The 27,952-nt window shown below is 43.9% G+C and overlaps 1 protein-coding gene across 2 annotated transcripts in view; it reads right to left on the bottom strand.

The window, feature by feature from the left end:
- RUNX2 (RUNX family transcription factor 2) overlaps positions 1-27,952 on the bottom strand; it is a 158,136-nt gene that overhangs the window by 85,164 nt on the left and 45,020 nt on the right. Inside the window, exons 2-3 of one of the 2 annotated variants that reach the window (XM_071548206.1) lie at positions 7,753-8,033; positions 579-735 (exon numbers count right to left, since the gene is read on the bottom strand). In XM_071548206.1, the coding sequence (XP_071404307.1) occupies positions 579-735; positions 7,753-8,033 (438 nt within the window). Of the gene's footprint in view, positions 1-578; positions 736-7,752; positions 8,064-27,952 lie in introns of those variants that run through there. The other variant, XM_071548207.1, reaches the window with a different exon arrangement.

Raw genomic sequence — 27,952 nt, 5'->3', positions numbered from 1 at the left:
GATCTAAGTCCTTAAAGAATACAACCTATAGCACATGTGATATGCAAAATCCCCCTAATTACAGGCCTTCTACAACAACTTCAGAAGCAGCTTTACCGCTGAAGGGAATTCTCCACCTCTCACTACCATGGCCTGAGATACACTCTTTGACTCCACGTAACCCGTATACCCTTCTCCTTCCACTCTTCCTATGTCATTAAAATAGGAAAGCAGGTACTCTGCAACTCCATTTTCAAAACCTGTATCTGATAAAAGACTACAGAGATGTGAAGAGTCAGAAAAACTGAAGAAAACTCTTAACTTGCTTTGTGCAAATGCTGAAGTTCACCAACAAAATAAGTGTGCATCTCTTCACATGAAAGGCTGACAATCTGAGAGACCTGGTTTACTGGAAGGTGTCTCTGCCTTTGGCAAGGGGTTGGGACTAGATGAGCTTTAAGGTCCCTTACAACTCAAACTTTTCTATGATTCTATGAACAATGGATTTTTGGATTCATCAGTATTTCATTGCAAAGTAAGCCTTACATCCAGACATGGCTTTTTCTTTAATTATGGACACATAAAAGGCAGTGGCCTACCTCTTCCACTTCTGCCCACAAATCGTAAGTCATTAAATCTGGCCACCTGGTTCTTCATCACAGCAGAAGCATTTCGCAGCTCTGCAGAGTAGTTCTCATCATTTCCAGCCATGACAGTGACCACCGTCCCATCGGGCACTTCTCCTAAGGCCACCACCTGTGAAAATGGGAAGACAAGCACAGCTGGTGAAGCCACACTTTGGAAGTGTGTCTCCCTCCCAGCTTTCCAGGCTGCCACGCTCATTGTGAGGCTCCGTGGCAGCTTCTCCAGCCTGCTGTGGTGAGGAGTCTCGCACTCGCCATGCACAGAACAAAGTGCCACATCAAACACAGAAACGTTGTGTATTGTCTCCCTTTCTCAGAGCCTAACAGGGGAGTTTCTTCTCTATTACAGTTCTTCAGAAACATTCAGTGTCCTTATGCAGAGTGTTCACTTTAATGTTTCCTGAAGGCCAACTTTGTTCTTAGCACTCAGTGAGCAGCGAGAGAACACGAGGCACGGCTCGTATCCATAAATTATACACAGAAACACATCTGAAATGGAAAGCTGGAAATTACTATTAGCAGCCTTATCACCCAGATTCGGTTCTACTTCTCTGCTGATTGCACCCATCACCCTGATCCCTGAGCTCCTCAGACATCAAACCAGAGAGAACTCCCATCCACCCATCCCAGGAGTGGCATGGGGGGCATCAGCACACAAAGCTCTATGCCCAGCACGCTCTGGGATGGAGCAGTTCATGGCTGGAATTCAAACTCCTCAGATGCAATATAAAACAAGGCTGTATTTCCTTGCAGGCACGTACATTTTCACAATGCTTAGAGTCGCGTGTGGTTAGCGCTGATACCTCCCTCAAATTCCAGGATGGGTCAACAGAAGATATCAAAGTATTTAATTTCTCCTTACATTCCAGCTACCTGATAGTCTCACTTTTATGCCTCAGTGGTTGTGTAGTGCTCCAACATCTGATTAGATAAATGTCACAGAGCAGACAGCTCTTAATTTGAAAACATCAGGGATACCTACAGTGTTAGTGTACTGTGACTTTCTAAAGAAAAAATAAAGTTAAACAGGAGTTAACTAAGTTACTAGGAAGAAAATCAGGAAAAAAAGTCCACAAAAGTATGAATAAAATAATTTCCTTTTCCCCAATTAACTAACACTGATGATGAAAATAAATCTGTAGCAAAAAGAAATTAAAAAATAATACATGGTTGAACTCAACTGAAAAATATCTTGAGCTACAAAGTATCTCCCTTTGCAGTTTCTACCAATTTACATGGTCAGATAAGACTTTTTATGTTATTCAGAGTAATTCATTCTGTCTCCTTGAATATATATTATGTTTTGTCATATGGCCTGCTTGAAATGTCTTTGCCATAAATGATCCTGACTGAAATTAATCATTGCAGGTTGCATGGTGATACTAACTCAGTGCAAAGAATGAGGAGTTCTGGATATGTAGGGAGAGGATGTGGCCCAGTGCACTGTACAGTGTTTCTTTCAAACAATAAAAAGGAATTACAAAGGTATAAAAAATATGAAAATATTTGAAATAGACCATATTACTGGAAAGTACAGCTTGTCCTGTTTAAAAGAAATAGAGTAGAAACAAGCAAGCAAAGCTGAAAGTTTGGTTTTTTTTCCATAAACACCAGGTAATACCACCCCAAACCGAAAACTGAGTTTGCCACAAACTAGTGTGAGGTTTTCATCTATCAAACAGAGACTACTTTAAAATTATATGAATGTCCCTTAAGATAAAAACAGAGGAACCACCGTTGTGGGTAAGATCTGAGGTCCCACTCCCTCTCTGCCCTGGGGTCTGGCAGCAACCAGGTCTGACGGCTTCAAAACCAGGCATAAGGAATAATAAATAATAATCAAATAACAAATAATAATCTGCTCAACAGATCACAGAGCTGACTCTAACCATTAATAAATGGATACTGGCATTAACTCTAAAGCATGGGACTTGAGATTACTTATAAACCACTCCCTTCCCAGCCTGTGACACACCACGTTATCTCTAGACAGTCTTGTGGTGCCCATCAGCATCCCGAGGAGTTGCACCCTCTGCTTCTTACATCTCACAAAACAACAACAGAAAATCACATTAACTCCAGAAATGCAAAGGAACTGAGCGTGCAGGAGGAAGCACAGGACTGCCAGGGGCCTCGGGAGAAGGAGTGAGATGCCTGCAGCCTCAGCTCACCCCTTTCTCCCCCAGTACCCAGAGCATGGGCAGGCAGTGCCATCGCAGCTCCATCACTGCCCAAACACAGGTACAGCTTTTTGCATCTGGGCAGGAGGGAGCAAAACCTCTTAAAGGCTTCCCCCTGTTGCTTGTTGCTTCTCAGAGCTTTCCACCCTACCCTTATCCACTCGATGTCAGCTCAATTTGTCAGCTTAGCCATCAGTCCAGAGCTGCACGTGCTGCTGCTGTCACCAGGTGATTGCACCAATAAAGGGCTGCCTCGTACCGAGAAGCTTTGGATGCAGCATGATGCAATATCATCGTTTGTCTCACTCAGAGGAGACCGAAGGACAAGACAAACTGAAATCGACAGTGAAAATAAAAACTTTGGCTAATAAAATGAAGTCCTACAACATGGGAAGCTCCCCTGTCAGACAACAGGAGGAAAATGCTGTTCTATTCATAATTTGATCCTTTTTTGCCACCAAATTCCAGAGGACTGTTGCACAGGTACACAGTAGCACTGAGTAGGAATAAAGCTTTGCAAAAACAAGTTTGAAACCTGGAGAAATGCAGGTCATTTGGAAAATTTTAAAAAGTAACTGTACATACTGAGACTGTTGGCATAAACCTTGATTTCACAATTTTATGCCATGTATCAATACAAAATTAATGACATATTCTTAGAAAGAGGATTGTAAATACACTGGGAAATCAGTAAGGACTGTGTAAAAAATTAAAGGTTAGAAGTAGCCACAGTGCACATTCCTTATCCATTCTTTAAGTCTCAATATCTCTACTACTTCACAATCTTTATTTTCCACATTACACTCCCTACACATTTTGAGGATTAAAGGTAGATTTTGCTTTTGCCTTTTTTTTTAAACTGAAGCTCAAAAAGGTCCATGAAGTCAAATGAAGCCCCGAAATAAAAGCAAACCAATTCTTACAAGTTGAAAATAACTATGTGTTTTTTGCATAACACAATTCTCATCTGGTGAGGCAACCTGTTTGCCCAGTTTCGGTCCAGTGGGATTTGAACTGGCCAAAGCATAGATCCTAAAAGACGGAAGTTATAAGCACGAAGCAAAACTACTGTACAACAGCAGGTACTCAGACTTTCTGCAGACTAAAAAGCTTGTTTAAAAAAAACCCCAACACTAGTGTACAGGCTAAATAGTTCCTCTCAAACTCTGGTATCTGCCACTTCAACAACTTTCTTGCGAAACCACTGAATTCAAACAGCCTCTGAATGTAAAATCTTCTGTATTGGGAATGCTTTTCCCAGAGATTGCCAAAAGAGCATCTGATACTATTAAAAATATTTCAATGTTCTGTAACTTAAAACAGGGTAACTGATTTGCACTCCTTTTTGTTTCAAAATCTACATCTGGGCTGACAATTTATACACCAGGTTTCAGCTTGAAGCTATTTAAAACAGCTGAGTTATAAAATCTGAAAATTTGGGTTTGGAGTGGAAACGCTGACAGACCCTGAACTACTGTGGTGCTACTGGGGAGAAGTTTTAGACTCTGTGTCCTGTTATCCCCCTGGCCTTTAGGTCCCCTAAGACTCTTTGCTACTATTAGCATCATACAGAAGTCTCAACCTATAACGTGGCAATTTGGGTCTTTATGACTTGCAGTAAAAACTCCCACAGAGGGGCCAAATTCTGATGACTTGACTCAAATAAAGCACCACTGGCTACTGAGATTAAGAAGTGAATATGATTTGGACTCAGATGCACAGTATCCATTTATTTTGTGCTGGAATATTAATAGCTAGAGGTGCATTAACACTGTTGCACCCCTCTAATACTCTTCCTCACAGAACCAGTTTGCATTAACAATCTTATTAGTGAGCACACGACAGGGACTCCCTCCCCAGTGTGTGCAAATATTAATACTTAAAATTCAAACCCAATGCTAAGCCAACACTATTTCAAAAAATTATAATCAAACCCAGCACTGTTTATAACAGGCTTCCTCTCCTACATATGATTTATATCTGTTTTTTTAAATTAAAACAAGTGCTATATCCAGCGTACGTTTTCACTCGAGAACACTGTGAGAGAATTATGACACACTTAACATACCACTCAAAACATTATCATCAACATATTATTTATTGCCAATAAAGCTTCACAAAGTGTGTTGTCTGTGAGCTATTTCACTTTCAAGTTACTGTTTAGCTGAGATTTCTATAGCTCAAATCTGTCTTTTTTTCCCCTTTCAGAGCTAATTTCCATTAAATTATAACACAGTGAAGTGTTTCAGTGTATGATACATGCAGCTTCTTTTGTCTAAAACTACTGGGCAGCTGCCTGCAAGTTACATTTGAAAAACGAAATAAATTTTTAATAAAGTATTTCAAATGAGTTTCAAAGTAATTTACCAGTAAATAAGGGCGTGTATAATTTTGGAATAGTTTTTAAAAGCACGTATTGCATGTGAAAACACAACTGCACCCACAGTGGAAGGGTTCAAGGGCCAATGTGTGCCCTGATGCATCAATAAATCGGTCAGATCTGCACTGCCCTGTCAGCAATCAAACATAGGAGACATATATAAGACTCATACAAATACATATATATGAACACAGAAAGACTGGGAAACTGTCTAATCCTTGTTCTATGCTTTTATCTCACGTAGGCATTCTTATTGTAATAATATTCTAAATACTCTAATATTTAGTTTAGACCTTTCCCTTATTCTAATGAGCTGTGACCGCAACCTTTGAATTGCTGTAAGGAGGAGAAGGCTCAGACGCCTCAAATAAGAACAGCAACTTGAGCCCGATAATGCAACAGCTCTCGCGTCCCTTCTTTAAAGAGTAACTGTAATACCAACTTAATCTAATGCTCAATTAAATTAGAATCACAATTCTCCAAAAGCTCCTCCTCCTCACCCCGCAGCCCCTGTGAATCAGAATCACCGAGATCCACACCTAGAGAGCCTCTGACTGCTGCACGAAGTCACAAAGGCGAAAGACACCCCATTTTTCTGCCATTTCTACAGAGTCCAATCATGCAGGCCCTGGGCAAAGGGTTCCTCCTGCAATTCCAGCCTATCTAAGCTGTTTCCCCACACACAAGCACTTCAGTGCACCCTCATCCACACACCTGTAAGATTTTCATAGCAAAGCTCCATCTTTATCACCACTCACTTTAACAGCAGCTCATTTAACCACTTCTATTACTTTTTCACAGATAAACGGCTGTGATAATGCAGGTGACAGTCAGGAAACACAAGAACAAAGACGATGTTCTGGAACACAGTGGGCGAGACCATTTCCAAACTTTTCTGTCTTTTGAGGGATTTTCAGGCACGTTATTTTTTTACAGGAAAATGTGGGTATGATGAGCCCCTTGCAGGGCCACCCCAGCTCACTCCAACACCGCATCCCACTCAGGCAGGTGCCTGGGGACAGCCCCAGCCATCGCCTCCTCCCCACCAATAGCCACGTAAAAGAAAACTCCAGGGGGAACGCTTGGAAATATTGGTAGGGGCGGAAAAGGGCTTGCTTTAAAGCACGCAATTATTGTTATTACAGTTTTTGTAAAAAATCGTTTCCTCTCATTAGCGCGCCGTGGGGATGGAGACACAAAATTAAAAGCAGCATCCCCGGTACAGAGCGGGGTGGGATTTATTAAGGAAACGTGCGACCCTGCCAAGGAGAGCGTCTCTGGGCAGCCACTTCCTCGCTTGTCCACCAGGAGAAGTGAAGGGGCCCCGTGTCCCCCTCACCCAGCAGCTCTGTGTCCTCCTTCACAGCCCCACCTCAGCCTGGGATGCTGGAGGGCATAGCCCCGATCCCTCTCGGCCACCCCAGCCTGACCCTCGGACCCCACCCCGCCTTCCTGCACTTTTCAGAGCTACCCCACATCCCCTAGTCTCACTCCCGGGAGAGGAGAGGGAGGAACGTAAACCCCCGTGGGTCAGAAGCTGGGTTTCTCGAGGAGGGGAGGGCACCCACTTTGCCACACTGAGCTCCAGCCGAGGGCTGAACTCCCTCTTCCTCAGGGAGGTAAAGCTGTTTGGTTTGTTTAAAAAAAATAAATAAAAGGAGAGCCCAGAGAGAGAGGGGGAGCAAGAGGTGTCTCCAGGGGTGATACTGAGGGGGCACAGGGCGCCGCGGGGCTGCGGGGAGGACACACCGGCAGTGCCCCGCGGGGATGGAGATAACGGGTTGGCTCCGGGGGTGCGCGCCGTGCAAAGGGGCGGACGGAGCGTGGAGGGGGCACTGGAGCCGTGGCAAGAGTAAGGGGGCAGAGCAGACGTACGGGGAGCACAGGAAACGCACCAGGACGGGGCCACGGGGGCCACTGCAGGACGGGGACAGGGAGGGGGGAGGCACTGCGGGGGTCCACTCCGGGACTTTGCAGGAGGGGGGTACAGGAGACACAACAGAACGGGGACGGGAGACAGAAGCCACTGCAAGACCTGAACACTTGGTGGGGCGGGAATACAGGAGTCATTGCAGGACTTGGGTGGGGAGGAGGGCACAGGAGGCACTGCAGCCTGGGGGGCACCGGTGACATCGCAGGGGAGAAGCCCCTTGCAGGAGAGGAGACAGAGAAGTCCCTGCGGACCGAGGGGGCACAGGCGACGCTGCATGAGGGGAGGGCGGGGGGGCACGGAAGTCCCTGCAGGCCTGGGGGGGGGGGGGGGGGGGGACGAACACAAAAGTCCCTGCGGGCCTGGGGGACACAGGAGGCACTGAGGGACGTGGGCACAGAAGTCCCTGAGGGCCGCGGTGCACAAAAACCCCTGCAGGAAGGGGCACCGGACACACTGCGAGACAGATTACACAGAAATCCCTCCGGGCCGGGGGACACAGAAACTGTTGCAGGACGGGGGTCACCGGAGACACCGCGGGCCAGGGGGACACAGAAGCCTCCTACGGGAGGAAGCGCAGCCGGCGCGGCGCGGGGGGAGCATCCCCGACCAAGGCGGCTGCGGGAGGGGGTGTCTCACCTTGAACGCCACCGGGAGGGTCTTGTTGCAGCGCCAGTGCGAGGGCAGGACGGAGCAGAGGAAGTTGGGGCTGTCGGTGCGGACCAGCTCGGCGGGGTGGTCAGCGATGATCTCCACCATGGTGCGGTTATCGTGGGGGCGCAGCCGGGGCACGGCGGCCGCCGCGTCCTGCTGCTGCTGCTGCTGCTGCTGCTGGGCGACCACCACCGGGCTGACCTCGCTCATCTTGCCGGGCTGCAGGCTGCTGGAGGGGGGGCTGAACCTCCGGCTGGTGCTGGGATCTACGGGAATACGCATCACAACAGCCACAAGTTAGCGAATTGGGGGGCGGGGGGGGGGGGAGCGGTAGGGGGATCGCTCGTCGAGGAGGCGTGTAGTGGGGGTGGGGGTTGTAAAAAAAAAAAATCTAGCGAAAAAAAGGGGTGAGTGAAAAAGTGGAGGGGTGAGGGTTAGGCGCAAAAAAGCAAACTGGGCAAAAAATAGAAAAAAAAAAGAGCGGATTAAACGCACGAGAAAAAAAATATCTCAGTCTGTTTTTAGTCTGTTTTGTTTTGTTTTGTTTTGTTTTAAAGCAAGATGGACGGGGCGGGGGGTGATGCCGGTCTGGGGGCGCCTGCAGCCCGGAGCAGCGAGGAGGCAGAGTCTGGCGGTGGGTCCGGGGGCTGCCCCTCTCAGCACAGCCCGTCTGGAAACTGCATGGTCCCGGCTTCTGCCCAGCTGCAAAGCGCTGCTGCTTCTCCTCCTCCTTCCTTCCTTCCTTCTCGCACAGTCTCTCTGCTCTTTTCCCTCCTTCTAGCCACCGCTTCTTCCCTCAAGTGCTTGAGTTTCTTTCCTTTTTTCTTCCCCTCCCTCCCCGTCCTCTTCTCCTTTTCGGATTTTCCAAAGATTGTCTTGGGAGAAGCAGAACTCGCTGATGTTCAGCTTCCCTGGCTGCTGCTGCTGGTGGCCGCCAGAATCGGAGCGTAACTCAGCCCCGGAGAGGAGAGTAGACGGTGGGGGGGGCGTTCAGGGGAACGTCCCGGTTTCCTCCGAAGAAATCTTCCTCCTCTGGACACACACACACACACACACACACACACACACACACACACGTAGAAAAAAAAAAGAAGGAAACAAAAAGCCTCGGTGGGACAGACGAGAAGAGCCTCTGGGTTCTCCCGCTTATTGCCTTTGGCTTCAGGAAGCGGGAGCTCGGAGAGGGGCTTGGGAAAAGTGGCTCCCCCCTCCAAAAAAAAAAAAGGTGCTCCCGAAGCGATTTCGGCGTGGAAAGAAAGTTACTGGGGTTGCTGGGGTGAAGAGGACAGTCACAGGGCTGATAATTAAAAGAGAGATTTTTTAGCCAGTTCCTTTGGGAGGATAAGGACTTAAGAAAAGTTCAACTTTCAGATTCCCAGGAAAAAAAAAGCGGGGAGCATAACTTTCAAAACCCCAACAACACAACAATAACCCCCCCTCCTTAGGCTGATTTCTAAAATATGACCAAGTAAATTCTGGGAAAAGGCAGCCTCGGTGCAGCCCGGTCCTTCAAATGAAGTCGCTGCTGGATCCAGGTCCGTTGAGTTGAATAAGCGAAGAAAAAAAAATTTCACTCTTGATGAACAACGGCAGCAAAAAAATCATTAAAATGTCCCTTGGTTTGAGTTATTTTTCTTTCTGAAAAATCGGAATAAAAATAATAATAATGGGAAAAAAGCAACCAAAAGCAACAAACTTCTTTTGGGTCCCAAGAAGCTGAGGTCAGGGAAGATGAAGGAGCCGGAAAAAAAAAAAAACAACAAACCCACGCCACAGTTTTTTTGTCCTGAATGTGGTTTTTGGAGGCTGGGATTTCTAATGATTAGGTTTTTGTGGTTTATATATACAGGACTCTCTGGCTAAGGCGATCATTATGCTGATGAGATTCAGCAGCACGTGGTGTTTCAGTCCTCAGACTTCTGCAGCCTTCAAAATAAATAAACCAGTGTGCATCCCCCCCAGGAGGAGAAACTCTCACCCACGGGGAGGGGAACGGGGAAGGGGGGGCGGAGGAGACGGTCTCCGATCTCCACTTCTCTCCGGGTTTTTTCCATTAACACTTTTGGGCTTGTTTGTTTTTTTTTAAAAAAAAAGGCATGAAAAATCTTGTTTGCAAAAAAAATAATAGTAAGAATAATTTGGTGCCAAAGGGTTTTTTGCTAAGTCTCCGGTAGTCTAAAGCCTAAACCATTTCCTTGAATGAATGAAAGCTATAAAACCCCCTTCAGACTATTAAGGTAAAGGGAGTCTGATTTGTTTTCTCCCTTAAAAAAAAAAGGGCAGATCTTATTAAAAATCATTTACATACCCAATGGTATGAAAGTGTCACCGCCTCCCCGCGCAGATAACAGCCTATCACAACCCACCCTCTAATTTCTAAGGCTTTCCTCCGACTTGCTGCTTCCACCTTCTTGTAAAAAGTCGGCGCAGCGTGTGTGCTCCTTGCTCGCCGCCTGTGTGTGACTCGAGGCGGTGTGTATCTGTCTGTCTGTCTGTCTGTCTGTGCTGGGGGGTGCGCGGGATGTGGCCCTTCCACGGAGTCGTTCCAAGCCCCAAACCCGGCATTCCGACGCAGCCGTGTTTGTCCCGTCTGATCCTGCGCCAAAAGCTCAGCGAGGTCGCCCCGGGCTCGGGAGTGTCCGTGGGTGGGTGGGTGGTGGGAGCACCTCCGGGACTGGTCCCTTACCCGCGGAGTCTCCGCGCCCTCTTCCTGCCGGGCGGCAGCGCTGCCCCCCGCGCTTTCCTACACCCTCTCCCCCCAGTTTCTGTCCCCTCCAGGGCAATCCCCGGCTGTGCCCGGGGGAAGGTGCGAGCAGAGGCGGCAGCGGCTCCGGCCCCGCTCGGCTCCGGAGCGGCAGAACAACCCGCAAGCTCCGCCGATCGGTCACAGGGGAGAGCTCTCGCTCCGCGCACCGCGGCTGCGGCTGCGGCTGCGCCCACCCAGCCCCGGCTCCGCGGCTTTCCCACGCTCCCGCGGGGAGCGGCACCCCCCGACTCACTGTCTTTCAGGGATCTGTGTCTGTGCCCTCCCTTTTTTATTTCCTTTCTTTACCCCAAATTTTTTTCCTTTTTTTGTTCTTTCTCCTCCCTTCCCCCCCCCCCCCCCCCCCCGTCCAAGGTTGGAGGGGATCTGGAAGTTTTCCATCCCGTTGTGCAAATGCGATCCTTGTGGATAACGCTGCAAACTCCTCTTGAGCTCGCCCCGCTTTTCCCAACAACCACAAGGATCTGCTTTTCCTCAAAACTGGCCACAGGCGTTTCCAAAGCACGATTACTCAGCACATATACGGACTAGTATATATACAGAATCTCTGGTTTGCTATGGTCATGATACAGAAAATATATTTTTTCATAATTATTTTGGCAAAATGTTTGTGTCCATAGATTGCTTTGGCTTCTTCCACCCCTTCTTTAGCTGGCTCTGATACACTCCATAAGAGCCATTCCAAAAGCACTGGAATGAAGGCGAAAGGTTGTTTTATGTCCAAATACTATATAAGCCTGACAATCATGATTTATTTCATTTCAAACAAGAAGATACATTTCCACTTTTAATTAGTCACACTAAAATTTTTACAGTTGCCTCTCTTCCTACTAAAATAAAATAAAAACTTAATTAGGATATACCAAAACTAAGTCATTGGATGCTACCAGTTTAAGGTCACTTAAAATAGTCCAGGGTTATTTATAATGTCGAAATAAAATTTTCCACTGAACGCCCTAACAAAGTTTCAGGTATCTGGCACAGCTGATTTTCGGTCTCCGTGCAAAAATATCTTTCTGCTGAACATTTACACATTTAACAGGAACTTACTACAGCCTGGAACACATCACGGCTCAGAGCTCTAGAATTTTATTTAAATGGTTATGGACAAATTAATAAAAGTACCAGTAATGTTTATGAACCTACATAAAAGCTGGATGGGATTTTTCAGAAGAAGTCGTTCATGTTATAATATATGTAATCTGGAACATTGGCTTGGATTTGGCTGAAATGGAGAGCAACCCTGCTGCTCGGCTTTCCTCGGGATTTATTTCAGAACTTCTTGGAATTTTAGCACCGGTTGCAAAATGGGTCATATTTTAAGATCTTAGAGAATTGTAGGAGGTTGGTGAAAAAAATGTGCTTGCGCTGCAAGTTACGTCTTCACAAACACCTTCAGATCCACTTTACAAAATCAGATTTTCATTAGAACGGCTGCGCTTGCTGCAATTTAAATTGTCTTTTAGCTTTTTCACTTTTAACTGTGTTATGAATACAGCCATAATTAGATTGCTTTTGGACAAAAAGGTAATGTTTTAAAGAGCACTGAGGTTGTTTACCATCATGTTTATAAAACACAGGCCCAGCACGCACCAGTTGTAAGCACTGCACGCTCCAGATGAAAAATAATTATCAGATATGAAAGATTCTAACCTGGATGATGTTCTCTAAATAAATAGTTTCAATGCCAGTTTGCTGGGCTGGAATGTGCTGTAAATGTGAGGAATACAGTATTTATTTTGAGCCTCTCTATATATGTAAATAGCATTTGTGAAATGGGAATAAATGAATGGGTTCACTGGGTTTGTTATTGTATTGGATATTTTTAGCCAGAGCGACTACAGCAATGTCAGCAATTATTACTATAGTGAAGCAGTTGCCAATATTCTCCTTTCCAACATCTACCTTCCCAAAGTTTTTATTCACTCGTCTAAATGTGCATCAAGCCAAAATATGTGAACTTAAGTAAACTTAATTCTAGAGCAGGTTTTGCCCAAGTTTCCATTCACTTCAGCAGGGGCGAGATAAGCTCCAGTGTCTCTTGGCAGTGCTTTACTTTCACTTTAGTTGGAAGTTGACTGTTTGCCCAGCTATTCTTTGCTTTTTCTTAAGTATAACAAATAGTAACTCTAGATTAACACATTACTCGGTCTGCTAAGTAGGTGTGTGGTAATGACTTCTGTAACTACAGCATTCTTACTCAGACTATGAGCTACTATGGCCTAACTACTGTGTCCCTGCCCCATTGATTTACAGCCCAGAGAAAAGAAACTGTCCTGAAATTAGTTACAACATTTAATATTTCAGCACCATGCACCAGTTTTTAGTGTTTATAGGGCCCAGTACGGACATAAGCATAAAGGTTTGAAACACAGGCTAGAAAACAATTATATAAGAAATCAATCTTGAGAATATTACTTTTTTCCTGAGTATTTTCAGTAGGAACTGAGAACTGAGGGCTGTGACTCTTATGTTCTGTCTCAAGATTTGATGCCGAATGCTCTGGGACCTCAGACAAGACTTTTAGCAACTTTTCCTTCAGTATAAAATGAGGTACTATTACCATATACCTTTTGAGATAGAAAAAAACACGTGTTAAATTCTCAGAAGTCCAAAGATGAGCAAGGCTTGGCATTCAGTAATACCAGGAAAAAAAAAATTGTAAATTCTGAAAGCTGGTAGGAAACCTGACGTGTCACTGCTGAAAAGGCTTTTCCACGGCACACAGCGAAACACACGCTGTACAAACAACAAAGTAAATACTTACTGCCTCTGCATTTTTCCTAAATGCTGTATTTTCTGCTTCTCTAACAAGCGGGGACTTCCAGCCTAGGTGTGTGTCCTACTGTGGAGTTCTCCCATTTCCCTCCCTGTCTGCAGCCTCTTATGCCCCATTGGAATTGCGTGTATTTCAGTGAGGTTTTCAGCAGCAAACGACCAAGTCATCTTCGGGATGGAAATAAACGTCGGCCTACTTGTCATTTTATAACAGTGTTCGAAAGAGAAAGTATGACCTGTGCTTTCTGGCAGTAAAAACCTGAATGTGTAGTAGGATTAGAAAAATTTATGGCCTGTCTCAAATAATTTTTTTAAATTGTTTTTTTTTTTTTTGTGCTTGCAACATGGAAACTGAACCTCTACTGTTGAAAGTTGTTAGGGACCTCCTAGTTAGGGACAACCTTTTTCTTTTTATGGGAGGACTGACTTTGTCCCTTTCCATTAATCCTTCTCCCAAATTCTGTGCAACTAAGGAGAAAAAAGACAAGGTTTTTTTCCTTGGATGAAATCAGATAAAAACAGTATGTCTTTTAGAGATATAAAGGCTAAAAAATGGGAACCTAAATTAATGTTTTTCCTTATTTCAGCGTATCTAAAAGTAGCATGAGCCAGAAACTTCACAGCTATTTTTCCTGACAGTGAAAACTGGTTCCCTTGACTAACTATGGGGAAAGTGAGTGTTATAGCTGTTTGTAATTAAAAAGGTTTTATACATTTGGAACCTTACAGAGTCCCTAAATTTTGCATGCTGTTTTTTAAGAGTCTAATGAAGTTCACTCTGGCCAGACACAAGCTCCATAAAGGTCACAGAGAAGATACTACAAGATGCAAGTCAGTCTTGAGTGGGAGAGGTGTTTTTGCTGCTTCCAACCACAAGCATAGCACCAGATCCTTGCATTTACTCTCTAAGTGTTGCATGGGAGGATTCCCATTGTAAATCTATTCTCAATAGCATGGATAACAGAAAAAACTTCTTTGTTAGTAACACGAGACTTGAAACTGAAGCAATAGAAAAACAAATAGTGACAGGCTTGTTCTAAAAAGGATGAAAACATACAACTTTGGAAGAGGTGGCACAGGTTTCACAGGAATGAAATAGAAGAAGAAAGCATATGGTAATGGTGAATGTAGAATAAGCACAACGGCCACAGCAAACCAACTCTTTGAGGACCATACCAATTATTTTTGCCCTTTCTTTCTTGAAAATTCACTTAGGCCAAACCAGAGCATCAAGAACATAATCATATTTATGGTATGACATAATGTAATACTGAAAACTGCTGAGCATCCTGCTTACATTTCAGCAGAAATATGTGTGTGCCCCATATCAGGTGTGGCCTTAAGGTCTTGGGTGTGGAGGCAGAACTGGATCAATCCCTTAGTGGACTGTTGTGGAATTCTCAGCCAAGTCACAGGAGACAACAACATCAGTCCAGAAACAAGCCATAAGGACAGATGACAAAACATTGCACATCGCAGGAATGATTCTCTCTAGTAATAAAGGACAAAGATCTGGCAGAAAAAATATTATAGGTGAGGCTGCCAGCAGTATCTGCAGTTAAGCTTGTCTGCCACTTTCCAGTATAAGACCTTGTTTTCACTCATGTAGCATTGCCAATTTCTAGCTGTCCAGGATGAGCTATTCAATCCTGAGTCTGCCTCAAGCTGAATTTTTTGGAAACTTGCAGCAGAAATACTTCTGCTGCTTCTAAGATCGTCATTAAGAGAAAACACATTGTTTCACAACAGTTTAAATTTCATTCCAATACCTATTTCGGAGCTGAGATGGGAAGTTTTACTGAGTAGAAGAATAAGGAAGAAAAAATAGATAAGTCCTTTTGTTGCCCTTGACCAAAAACATCCACCCGAACTTGGCCGAGTTAGAAGCTGCTGAAAATTGTTGAGGTTTTCCTTGCGCGTGCTCAGTCCAGACAGAGGAGTTGGCAGCTGAATTTTGCAAAGCCTCCATAGCAGCACTGGGCTTGCTAGACTGGACTGGATCTGTAGTCAGTCTGGTCTGACCAATATTTTCCCTGACAGTAGGCTGCACTGTTTTAGAGGAAAGGATAAGAAACTCTTGAGTCAGCAGATAGAGATGGGATCTATTCCTCCTTTAAGGTCTCATCCTAGTTAATAGTAGCTTATAAAAATTATGATCAGAATGACTGTCAGCAGTTCAGTTTTAAATTGTGTCTTTTAGAAGTCTATAATTCAACCATAAAAATTCCTTACAGGCTGAAATCTGGCTTATATTCTCAGTTCAGAAGTCAAAATTCTCTACAGATTTTTTTTAAATAGTCTGTTTTGAAGTGATAGAAAAAATAGCCATGTACAAATTCTGGACATTTCTTTCACAATACACTTCATCATTCAGTTATGATAAGTATGATAAGTTTCAAATTATTTGTTTCAAATGCTGGTCAGGCCCTAGAAGAAAAGTGAATAATTAAAACTTTACCATTAACACTAGACATTCAAATGTGAATAAGGTTCTCTGACCTCAGTATATTAGGAGCATTATATTAGGAGCTTATGTGATGCAATACTAAAACCTGTTATTCCAGTTTACCTTATAAATATTTAGATAATTTATTAAATGCACATATTGAAAAGCAAGGGAGGATCCTTTTGTCTTTTCATGGCAAAACTCATCGTGAAGACAGTCCCTCAGATGTTTTCCTAATTTAAACACAAGAATCACAGAATACGCTGAGTTGGAAGGGACCCACAAGGATCATCAAGTCCAGCTCTTAACTCTGCACAGGACAAGTCACACTATGTGCCTGAGAACAACATAACCTGGAAGTATCCAGAAGGAACAAGTGAGAGGTCCTCAGAGGGGGCAAAGCAGATGCAAAACCTTTCTTGGAAGACCACAGCAGCTCTCATTACTATCAAGAGTCCCTTTGTAGTGGAGAAGATAGAGCAGCTCTTCCCATTGCTGGAATGCTTTCAAAGATACTGTGCTCGGCACCCTGAGGTTAGCGCGATTTCTGAGCAGATAAAAGCCCGTTACATGAAAAGGCAGATCCCACCCTCTTTCTTTCTTATTTCTTTTTTTTCTCTTTTTTTTCTTTTCCCCCTTGGTAAGAAAGAAAGAAAAGGCTTATTCTGTCTGCAGTTCCACTGATTTCAGTGGGAGCCTTCATGAACTAAGGTCCTGCTTCACCTAAGAGAAATAGAGCCTTCAGCTAACTTCCTGCTTCAGGTTATTTGCCTTATTCTTTCACATTTCCATGTCTAAAAGTCCATCTTGGTGAAGAACATGTCAAGTCCTTCAGCTCATTATTTCTAGTACATTTTAAAGAGCTGGGATAGTTTGTATTTTTAGGCACAAGAAAAACCATCTTCCACTGTTTTTGACAATTGAAGAACATGGACTGAGGGAAGCAGAGGAAAGCTCTATTTACTAAACACCACATGTAGATTACCACTGATAGTTTTTCTAAGGAAATTTATGACCTGTGTGGAGTAAATAAACTGCCTTTTTGGTAAAGAATCTGCAGCCAATCATTCATGCTTGCTTAGAGACATTACTGTTCATGTTGCTTTTATGTGGAAGGCTACAGTAAAGGGTGTTGTTATTTCTAAAATAGACAGTTGGCAGCTAAAAAAGAAAAAAAAATTCTGACATTACTTATCAAGAGATTCTTGCTAGACTATAGCACATTCACTCTGGTTCAGGAAAGAAAGAAAAGATAATGATAGGACAATTATAATTCTTGTAACTAGTATGTTATCTTCATGCTTGCACTTGCATGCCCAGGTCCATTTACTGACAAGTTATGGGTTTTGCACACCTGAACTAAACAGAGAGCTCTTAGTGTGTTCGGAATGTTTAGTAAGTCTGAAAGCTGTTTGCTTTGTATCTCAGAGTAAATGAGAATGGGACAGACACTTTGTTTCTCCTGACTGCCCATCTTGTACTTCCAAAATTATGCTCCTTCCCTGCTCTGCTTCCTCTCCCTATTGTATGGTCTGGGTCCAATAGAGACATAACTATTTTAAGGCAATTTTAGGCAATCATGACAGTTTAGTGAGAAGAAGAAGAAGGGAGAAGGTATATCATGTTTTCAGATATAGGACTGCTTCTCATGTACAAGCAACACAGTGGCTTTCAGTTGTAGTCCTCTTCATTTGCATTGCTGTGAAAGGGGAACTGGGCTGTTATTGAGTCTACTTAATTTAATAGATGCCTATTTTCTTCTACCATATTTGAAATTATCAATACAAACTTTAGTAAATACCATTCCACAACAAAAATATTCTGAATTTAAAATGAGCAAGTGCCTTCCTGAGTGATGATCCCTTGTCCTTAACTCACCCCACTGCACTTCAGCATGTGCGCCCTGTAATGTCACTGGGGCTTTGCCTTCATTAGAAAAATGATCTGTTTCTGATGAGGGGTGTCGAAAATAGTTTTCCACCCTCAGATCCACTCAAGAAGTAGCAGAAATAGCTGCCTCACTGGTGTGGACAAGGTCAGGTAAGTTCATTGCTTAATGTTGCAAATCATGCCTGTTGAGGGCTCATGAGACAACCTGCCTTCACAGGATTGGCCTCGGAGTGTATAGAAGAATTTGTTACAATAGGTGTTGAACTTGCTGACTTTGTCCGAGCTGGAAGGGCAGTTGTTTTCAACACTACTCCAAGATGTTTGGAGAGTGGGCAGGCATTTGGACAGCACTTGTCAAAACCACGTAGTTTTCTGGGGTAGGTGCATTCCTACCAAAATATCAATGCTCTAAAAGGCCCAGGTCAGTAAACTTGGGATAGTGACAGCATGGCCTGTGACTTTCGGTGCTAGTGTACACTTGCAGGATGTCAGATGATGAGCAGGATGTTTAATACACAGTCACATAAATACAGGATTCACAGCCACAAAGCCAATTGTCCAAGATTATGCTAATTCAAAGAATGCTTAGTAGGAGAAAATACCCATGTTGTAAGCAAGGGATCAATACTCACACCAAGAGAAGCTGCTGACATAATAAGTAGTGCCAAATCTTGCAGCTCCTTCACACTCTATATCCTATTCTGAGCTCATGAGAAAATCATAAGCAACTATTTTGCCAAACCGGACTGGATTGGGCATCTCTTACTTCTTAGATATTCATTAATAATTGACCAGCTCTGTGGAAGCATCATAAAAGAATTGGATTGTACCACAGGTTTTCTTTTTCTATGGTTTTTATTTTTGCAATTACACAGAGAATAAGCTGGCATATGAGGAAGGAAACTGAAGCAGAAGTTATTTTTCAAACGGATAAAAGAAGATGCCATTTTGCACAGAACAACTTTTAGTTGACCTTTGCAATGAATGCCATAAAATACTGTTTTGGCCACAAATGGAACAACATTTTTAGAAGGATTAATGTTTAATCTGTCTGTCTGTCTGTCTATCTGTGCAGGATTTTCAAGACTGGAGGAAGATAGCTGCTCACTCTCACTTATAACTTCATGTGTAAAACTTTAAAACTGCTCCAGATCTTTCTCTGCTATGCTGGATGCCATTAGCATGAACAGATTACCACAGAGGAAGGATCTAAGGTAGATAGTAAACTTTATAAGGAATCTTCCAAAAGCCTTCCACCCCTCAAAAACTTTAACTCCCAACACGATCCTGACTCTCACAAACCCCACTATAATATATGAACTGTTCACTATGCTCTCAGAGTTGATAACAGAGTATTTTTTGATAATGATAAAATCCAGAGCTATATTAGATGGGAGAAAGCAATTTTTGAGGAATTTTTGAAACCCTGGAGAAAATTCAGAGGGGTCAATCACTGTGCTTATACTCAGGGATTTTTTTTTTTTTTGGAAGTATCTCTTCTTTTTTTTGGCATTGGTACAGGTTTCTCTCAGACCACATGTCCTGTGGCATTCCCACAATGTTGCACAGGTACCATGCAATCATGCTTTGTCTTTCCTGGTCCTGGATGCTGGATGAATGTGAGCCTGAAATAAATGGACACTCAAAAATCTAGCTACTGTACAAATACTTTTAAACAGACGGGTAAAAGAAGTAACAAGAATAGGGAAAATCCTCTCCAGATTCAAGAGCTCTGAATTGGCACTCTGCAGCAATTCCAAGTTAAAATGCTCTAGCTGATCCCAGCTGTGATATTACCTCATTGGAAAGGGTGATTGGGTATGTCCTTTGGCTGATCTGAACACACTGTCTATAGTTTAAAATCAACATCCTGAGTTTTTCATATTTTAAAAAACGTATCTAATTCATTAGTGTAAGCATATTTTTACATGGCTCTGTATTTTCCATCATGATACTAAGTTGAAACTGGCAGAATGGAAATTGGAGAGAAGGAGCAAAGAAATAAAAAACGTATCCTGCTCTGTTTCCCAGCTACAGGAATCACCAAAGCTGCCAGAGAAGCACCTTGTACAAAAGGAAGACTGTCTGGAGAAGAGGTAAGAATATTCTCAGGAACCCTGCTGAAGGCAGTGCTTCTTATCCAAAAGAAAGATGGAAATAAGTAATTGTACCCTTCCTTTAAAACTAGGTCTTGCTGCTTTCCTGTATGTTACAGATCACATGTTATTTTACATTGGAAGCTTAGTTCTAAAATCTATAATGTAAGGGCCAAGTTCTGCTCTTAGATACACATGCTCCACTCCAATGAGCTCAAAGAGAGCTGTGTTCACATGTTTAGCAATGGAATTTGGCCCTAAATATTTAAACATTTATCCACAGATAAAAAAAAGCTTCTCTGATACATTTGTATCTCATATCTAATGTACACAGATTACCACCACTGGGCACCCACACTGAGGCATAAAAAGCATTGGGGAACCATAAACTCAGCATTCTACCTGCTCTGCACCATCAAATAACAAATTTGTTTCAGAACATTAAGGAAATTAAATCTTAGCAACCTGTGGCTGATGTTATTTATTCTGCAGTCCAGTAGTAATTTAATGCAAATTGCTGGCACTGTTCCTACGTTTCAAGAAACTACTGTTTTGAATGGACTGGTTCTGGAAACTTTCATTATATGAATACACGCAATCCAGAAAGAACTAATATCCTCTGCTTATATTTTTTCTGCAGAAGAAAGATCAGTGTTCTGGCTAATTCTCACTTATCTTCCCGAGGCTTTTGACTGGAGTCTATAATAATCTAGCCATGTCATTTGGAGATGGTTAAACTGAGGATCACACTTGTTCTCCATGGAAAATGACCTATGATCCTTCTGCTAAGGTTACAAAGGATTCAGAAGCCTGCAAGTTTTCCTCAAGCAACATAAGACTCCAATTTTTATATCTAAGTCAAAAATGACTATATATACCTGGTATTTTCATTGGACAAATGACAGGTAGAGGAGAACTGAATTCCAGGTTCAGACACCTAAATTAGTTGTATGCAAGTAAGTGTTTATATTTTTGCTAGTTGTTTAAGCTCCCATGATACTCAATAGTGATCTAAGGCTCAATTCACTTGTCTAAAATCATCTATGTGCCATTACGGATGCCTTGGGCTGCCTAAGAAATCCCCATGGGAGGTGTTTTGGAAAGGCAGGCAGAGGCCAGACAACATAACCCAGAGGACTTGACATGGATAACTGAGCTCAGCCCTCACAAATGCAGTCAATGGCTTCTACAGAGCCCGTCTAATGGCAAGACATAGGTGTCCACTTTCAGATGAACTGAATTGGTCCCTTGCCTACACTGACCACTGAAATCTACCCCTGATATTGTGTTTGCCAGAACACATCCTGTTTCCAGAGTAATCACTATGCTTTTTTGGTTCAGTCAGGGTTAACTTTGGTTGTGCTTTTTGTGCAGCACAGTGGTTTCAGTGAAATGCCCACAGTCAGGACAGCAAGAGTGATAAGCACGTGTGATTACATGGGTGATGAATCTCTCCTGACGTTGTGCTTCAGTGAGCTCCTTGAGATCCATTTGGACAACTTGTAGCTAAAACTGCTACCTGCTCTCTAGTTGGAGGAGTCTCTGGCTATTTCTGTTGGATCTTTCCATTGCTTGTAAGAACTGAAGTGTTGCCTCCTCTTTACTGCTCTCATTGTTACATGACAAGGATATCCAGCATAGAATCATAGAATCATAGAATCGATTGGGTTGGAAAAGACTTCCAAGATCATCAAGTCCAACCCTTGGTCCAACTCCAGTCCATTTACCAGATCATGGCACTCAGCGCCACGTCCAATCTGCGTTTAAAAATCTCTAGGGATGGTGAATCCACCACCTCTCTGGGCAGCCCATTCCAATGCCTGATTACTCTCTCTGTAAAGAATTTTTTTCTGATATCCAACTTAAATTGCCCCTGCCAAAGTGCTGTTTCAAAGCTGCATGTTTCTTTGGGCACAGTCAGCTTCATAAGAAAGACTCTATACCAAGACTTATTTTCTGGTTTTAGAGCTTTTTGGCTGCAGCTCTCTAACCATAGAGGTCACCCTTGAATATCTCTGGCTAAAGAGGTGCAATGCAGGATGTTGCCAAAATGCCTTGTGGGAAGAACGTAGGAAAAAAAGCATGTGCAGATTAGTTAAGTTCATTAATAATCATGGCCAGTTGGACCTTCTACCCAGGTCTTGCATCAGTGCTAACAAGGTGAGTTAAGAGTGATCCACGACCAAGAAATTCCTCACTGGTACAAATCATTATTTTGATTTGCTCTGGTGGTTATCTTGGTTGAGATCAAACCTCAAGCGTTACTTCAGATAATGTATACAATTATTAGCATAAGCTTCCTTGATTGTGTGTGGAAACTCCCAACCTCATTTGTGGAAGCCATGGTTTTTAAAAGGGTACAGCAAACAAGTACTATTTAAGCCACAGTCTCAGCTAGGGAAGTTTATTGTAGAAGCTGGAGGAGTTGGTGGCTGGGAAAAGGATCCCTCTAAAGTAGTTTTTCTTCAGGTGCATTGATACAGATCAGTCAGGAACGAAACTCTGTTTTTATCTTGTTTTATCTTTAATTCATATGCTGCTTACTTAAGGGCGTGACTACGGTGCTGGCTTCTGAGAGGAGTGTTAATACAGGTACCAAATGGCTGCTACAGATTGAAGGTCTTGGTCACAACTGGATTACACAACACAAAGTTGTATCCTCAAGATCACGGTGCTACCTAATTCTGTCTCTCCAGGTCTTTAATTTCCAGGCATTGGAATTGCCTTAAATGCATTTTGGCACAGAATGCACCATTATTTTCATATTGTGCTAGTCTACTTTCCTACTTTCATCCGTACAAGCCAGGAGTGAATAAGAGTTGGCAACTTCATACTCCAGTATTATACTGCAGAGTACACTTTAATCAGCGTCCTAATAAATAGCACGCCCAATTAATTTGGACAATTGCCAGGAAACCAATTCCCTTCCCTACACATCCGTGGCTGTAAATGATGGATAAATACCATTCTTGCTGTTGTCTGCAAACACATTTGTTGTGATTAACAGGTATGATTTGGTGTTTGATGGCATGTGCTTCCTCAGTAGCTCTGCTCACTTTTGAGTAGCCTCCCTGTTCCTGTGCAGTTACTAAAAATAAATAAAGCACAGATTTCCCTTTCAGTATTTGCTTAAATCAAGGTAGTGCTTTTTTATGAAAAAAATAAAAATGTAATCTATATGCTACATTCCTATATGGTTTTCACAAGTAAAGGTGGTAATTTAATTAGCAAACTCCTGTTTAAATTAGTATGGTGAAGAGGAGTTTGCCATATCATGGAATACTTTATAATAAAGGGAGGGATTTCTGCTGCAGCTTTCTAACATTACTTTTTTTGACCAGAGTTTGCATGGAATTTTGCTTTAAAGTGGTATTTCCTTGAGGGAGATCCACAGAAGTACAATCTATGTTCATAAACTGGTACTGGTATATGCTATGATTTACTGTAGACATGTGACAATTTCTCATATTTGGACACCTTCTGCCAGAAAATTAAATAAAATTGAGCACAGCAAACCTTTCTAATCCCTGCATTCCTCACAGATTGCTTTAACGGAGACTGAAGAAATTATTGGAAGTAAATGAATATAAAAAGGGAAATGGTAGCAGGGAAATCTAAATAAGGGATTTTAAAAGCCAGGATAGCTATGAATCAGTAAAGGGTAGAAACATTTGTGTAATTAAAGGAGAACATAATTTGTGAGTTATCTGAAAAAAATTGCCTGGGTTGGCATTTACTTTGGCTTGTTGGCTGGAGGAGAAGAAACCGCCCTGTACCACTGCATACGGTTCCTTATTAGCTGTGGCTTCTGCAAAGGCTCAGTCTCCTCTTTGGAGCAAGGAGGATTTCTTTCATTACATAATCTGGATTTTTTTTTTAATAAATTCAATTTTTTTTCTCCTGTGTGTGCAAATTCTCTTTGCCCCAATGCTTCTATGCTGAGGTTATTATGCTGAAGGAATGCAAGCGTCTAGAGTAACAATGGTTCATTTTCCTTTAATGACTTTGTCGACAGGATGGAGACATTTTTGTGGTGTGATGAATTCACTCAGTCTCCCGTTGTGTTTTCTCCACATGCTTTGGAAACTCTCTCTCTCTCCAGCAAGAGCTTCATTACTTTATATTCATTGTATTTAAATGACACCCCAGTGGTACTGACCTCCTGGGATGATTGATGTAAATTATATGCTATGTAGGGGGAAAATAAAATCTTTTTCTGACTTTTTATGTTCTGCAGAGAAATAAAAAGTGAAAACAAATGACAGAGAAAATCAGGCTCATTCAAAGTGAAACTTTGTAAGCGTTATGGTTTGAGCAGACTCCAGCTTGTAAAAGTGCTGAGACAGTTTATAACGACCTTATGATCTGAAAGGTGACCTGGAAAGGGGAAACAATTTTGTATGTGCCCTTCTTTGGTTCTGTATAATGCATAACAAAAAACTTGATCAGTTTTTTTTCGTCTCTGTGAAGTATTGTACGAATTCAGACTCGAGGAGGGAGCAGCCTCTGCACTTTTACCAGCTAGACAGAGGCACAGTACTAGAAGGGACACCTCACTTCTCTTTCCTCCTGCCTTCTAGCAGATTTTATTGTATTGATTTCAGATTTCCTAGCCAGTAGGTATGAGTCTTTTTCAATTATTCTGTCAGGAGTTATCACCTACAGAAGTGGCAACAGGGGGAATGTTCTTGCATCAGCCCAGCTCATCACTGGGCAGTAACTTCAATCACTTCTGAACTGGTAACCTCTCACTGCAGGCAAAAGGGTTCTGCACAGCAGCACAATTTGTCAGACAATGTTTCTGCCAGTGCTTTTTCAGGCATCTCACCAAGTCACACTGCCTCTCTCCAAGCTCTGGGAACTTACATAGTTCACACTGGACACACTTAACCACATTATCCTAGTAATGCCCTTATTAAAATTACCATATGGAACTGGCATAGTAATTTCTCTATTTTTCTATGTTTTCATATTAGTCTGTCCTACCAATTTTGATATATGTGAAGCTATGCATACAAATGTCAGCAATATGCTGCCTTGCCTTTCTAAATTTAATGTAAGGTTTTGACAAATGACAGAATTTGGCTAAAAACTTCAGTTGCCTCAAGTTTTTCTGCAGGACTTTTCATAACTACAGAATGCTTTGATTCTCCTTTTGGCTGGGAAAATGCTTATCAAAACCCCTGCTTTGGCTGGGGTTGCCCAGATATTTTTAAATGTGTAACAGGAAGGAATGTTTCAGTCCATCCTCCTCACAGCAATCACTAGACTTTGCTGTGCAGGCAAAAATCAGCAGCATGAGGCCTCTCATTCTCTGGGATAGTATCTTGGTGTTTTGCCCTGTTGCTTTCAGTGCTTGGGCTGGTATAAACTTTACTTCCATAATCATAAGCAGCAGCAGAAGGGAGAGAGGCTGGCAGTGCTTGGCACAGAGCCACGGCATCACCTCGTCTTTCTGAAGCTGATATGGGAGGTGGGAACAGGGAGGAAGCAAAGCAGAGGGGACTGACAGGGTATTTAGATGAAGTAGTAAGAAGGATGGGAAGTGAATGGTAGCCAAAAAAGAGTAAGAGTGGCAGAAAGAAGCTAGGAGAGACAGACAGAAAATAAGATGACTTTGTAATAAACTGGAATTCAGATGGCCCTTCGAGTGTTAAGATCATTGCAGTGGTTACCAGAGCGCTCTTTTTCCTCCTTTTCTTCTCTTCCTCTCCCCCCTCAAAAAACCCCAAACAAAAAAACAAAAAAAAACCAACAAAAAAACCCCAAACCTAAATTTCTGTGATTTACATAAAATTGCCAAGTCTGTAAGATGCCAGTTTCTTACAATGAGTCCTGGGAGAAATGATAGGAGTCCTGTTTCATGGGTACATGGGTAGGCAGGAATTTGAATTAAGATGGACTGAGAAGGGCAAAGCAAAAGACAGAACGCAACTTTGGAAGTTATACACCCCGCAAACTTTAAAGAAAAGTAAGATTTTTAGTGGTCAAGAAAGCACTTAATTTACCCCTATTGGTCCCATTTATTAGTTCCAGTTTATACCATGGTAGACATCAGCCTGTCTCTTAACAAACCTGCATGTGACAAGTGGAACAACAACCTAAACTCACAGAAATCCTACAGTTAGAAGGTGTCAAAGGAAGAAAAGGTTGAAAGGAGAAAGGAAAGGTTAAAAGATGAAAGGAAAGGTGGGTTAATGCTCCAACTTGCCTAGTCATGCCCTTCCCCATCAACCTGTAGGGTGGACAGGAGACAGGAAGAAGAAAGCCACCATTGCCAAGAATCAGAGGAAAACATAGGTATGTAACCACCCCAATGCATTTAATCACCCCAGCAGAGAACAGAGTAGTTCAGCTGGAAGGGACCTACAAGGATCATCCAGTCCCACTGCCCGACCTTATCAGGGCTGACCACAAGGTAAAGCATATTCTAAAGCGTATTGTCCAAATGCTCTTAGACACTGACACGTGTGGACCATCAACCACCTCTCCAGAAGCTGTTCCAGTGTCTGACCACCCTCTCAGTAAAGAGCTGCTTCCTAATGTCCAGTTTAAACCTCCCTGGCACAGCTGGTTTTTTTAATGGCATGGCTGTAGTAGTACAACTTGGTATGCTGTAGTAAGGATCCACTGGTATTTCCAAGGCTAAAAATGAGCAGTGGTTCACACTGGGCTGTTTTCGAACACCTGTACAGGGCTGTAGCTGGGGAGGTGAGGGCGGGCAGCACCTGTGCTGAGGACAGACACCTGTGTGAGCCCACACCTCACTCCTGAGGGGGATCCAGGCACCTCTCCCCAAAATCCCATGGACTTTGGCATTCACAGCAGACCCAGAGGCTCTTCCCGCTGCCCTCCAGCACTGCCCAGCGCTGCAGGGGAAGGAGGGAGTGGCCATGGCCCATCAGGTGGCACCTGCAACACCATCCCTGTCCCTGGAGGTGTTCAGGGAAAGACTGGATATGGCATTCAGTGCCACGGTCTGTTTGGCAAGGTGCTGTTCGGTCACAGGGCGAACTCAATGACCTCATGGGTGTTTTCCAGCCTAAGTGGTTCTCTGATCCACAAAATGGTTAGAGCTGGAAGGGACCTCTGGAGATAATCACAGAATATACTGAGTTGGAAGGGACCCACAAGGATCATCCAGTCCAACTCTTAAATAAATGGCCCATACTGGGGTTAACCCACGACCTTGGTGTCATTAGTATCAGGCTCACATGGAGCGAGTGACAAAGGAAAACATCCAGGTGGGTTTGGAATGTCAGGGAGACTCAATGCCCCTTGGCAGCCTTTCCAGCACTCTGCCACCCTCAGGGGAAAGAAGCTCTTCCTCACGTTGAGGTGAAACTTCTTGCGTTTTAGTTTATGGTCACTGCTCCTCGACCTGTCAATGGGCACCACCAAGAGGAGCCCGGCACCATCCTCTTGGGCACCCCCTTTTGCGATACTGAAACGTTTTAATATTCCTCTGTGATTCTGTGAGCGGCCGAGGGGAGAGCCAGGCTGTGGGGACAGAGAGCCGAGGGGAGAGAGGGCTGAGCGGAGACAGAGCCAGGCTGAGGGGAGAGAGCCGGGCTGAGGGGAGAGAGAGAGCCGGGCTGAGAGAGCCGGGCTGAGAGAGCCGGGCTGAGGGGAGACAGAGAGAGCCGGGCTGAGGGGAGACAGAGAGAGCCGGGCTGAGAGAGCCGGGCTGAGGGGAGACAAGAGAGAGTCGGGCTGAGAGAGCCGGGCTGAGGGGAGACAGAGAGAGCCGGGCTGAGGCGAGACAGAGAGAGCCGGGCTGAGGCGAGACAGAGAGAGCCGGGCTGAGGGGAGACAGAGAGAGCCGGGCTGAGAGAGCCGGGCTGAGGGGAGAGAGAGAGCCGGGCTGAGAGAGCCGGGCTGAGAGAGCCGGGCTGAGGGGAGACAGAGAGAGCCGGGCTGAGGGGAGACAGAGAGAGCCGGGCTGAGAGAGCCGGGCTGAGGGGAGACAAGAGAGAGTCGGGCTGAGAGAGCCGGGCTGAGGGGAGACAGAGAGAGCCGGGCTGAGGCGAGACAGAGAGAGCCGGGCTGAGGCGAGACAGAGAGAGCCGGGCTGAGAGAGCCGGGCTGAGGGGAGACAGAGCCGGGCTGAGAGAGCCGGGCTGAGGGGAGACAGAGAGAGCCGGGCTGAGGGGAGACAGAGAGAGCCGGGCTGAGGGGAGACAGAGAGAGCCGGGCTGAGGGGAGACAGAG

Source organism: Pithys albifrons, chromosome 2 (genome assembly GCF_047495875.1).
Source record: "Pithys albifrons albifrons isolate INPA30051 chromosome 2, PitAlb_v1, whole genome shotgun sequence".
In the NCBI taxonomy this organism is placed as follows: domain Eukaryota; kingdom Metazoa; phylum Chordata; class Aves; order Passeriformes; family Thamnophilidae; genus Pithys; species Pithys albifrons.
The sequence above is the reverse complement of the archived record's forward strand: the minus strand, read 5'-3'. Positions and strand labels throughout refer to the sequence as shown.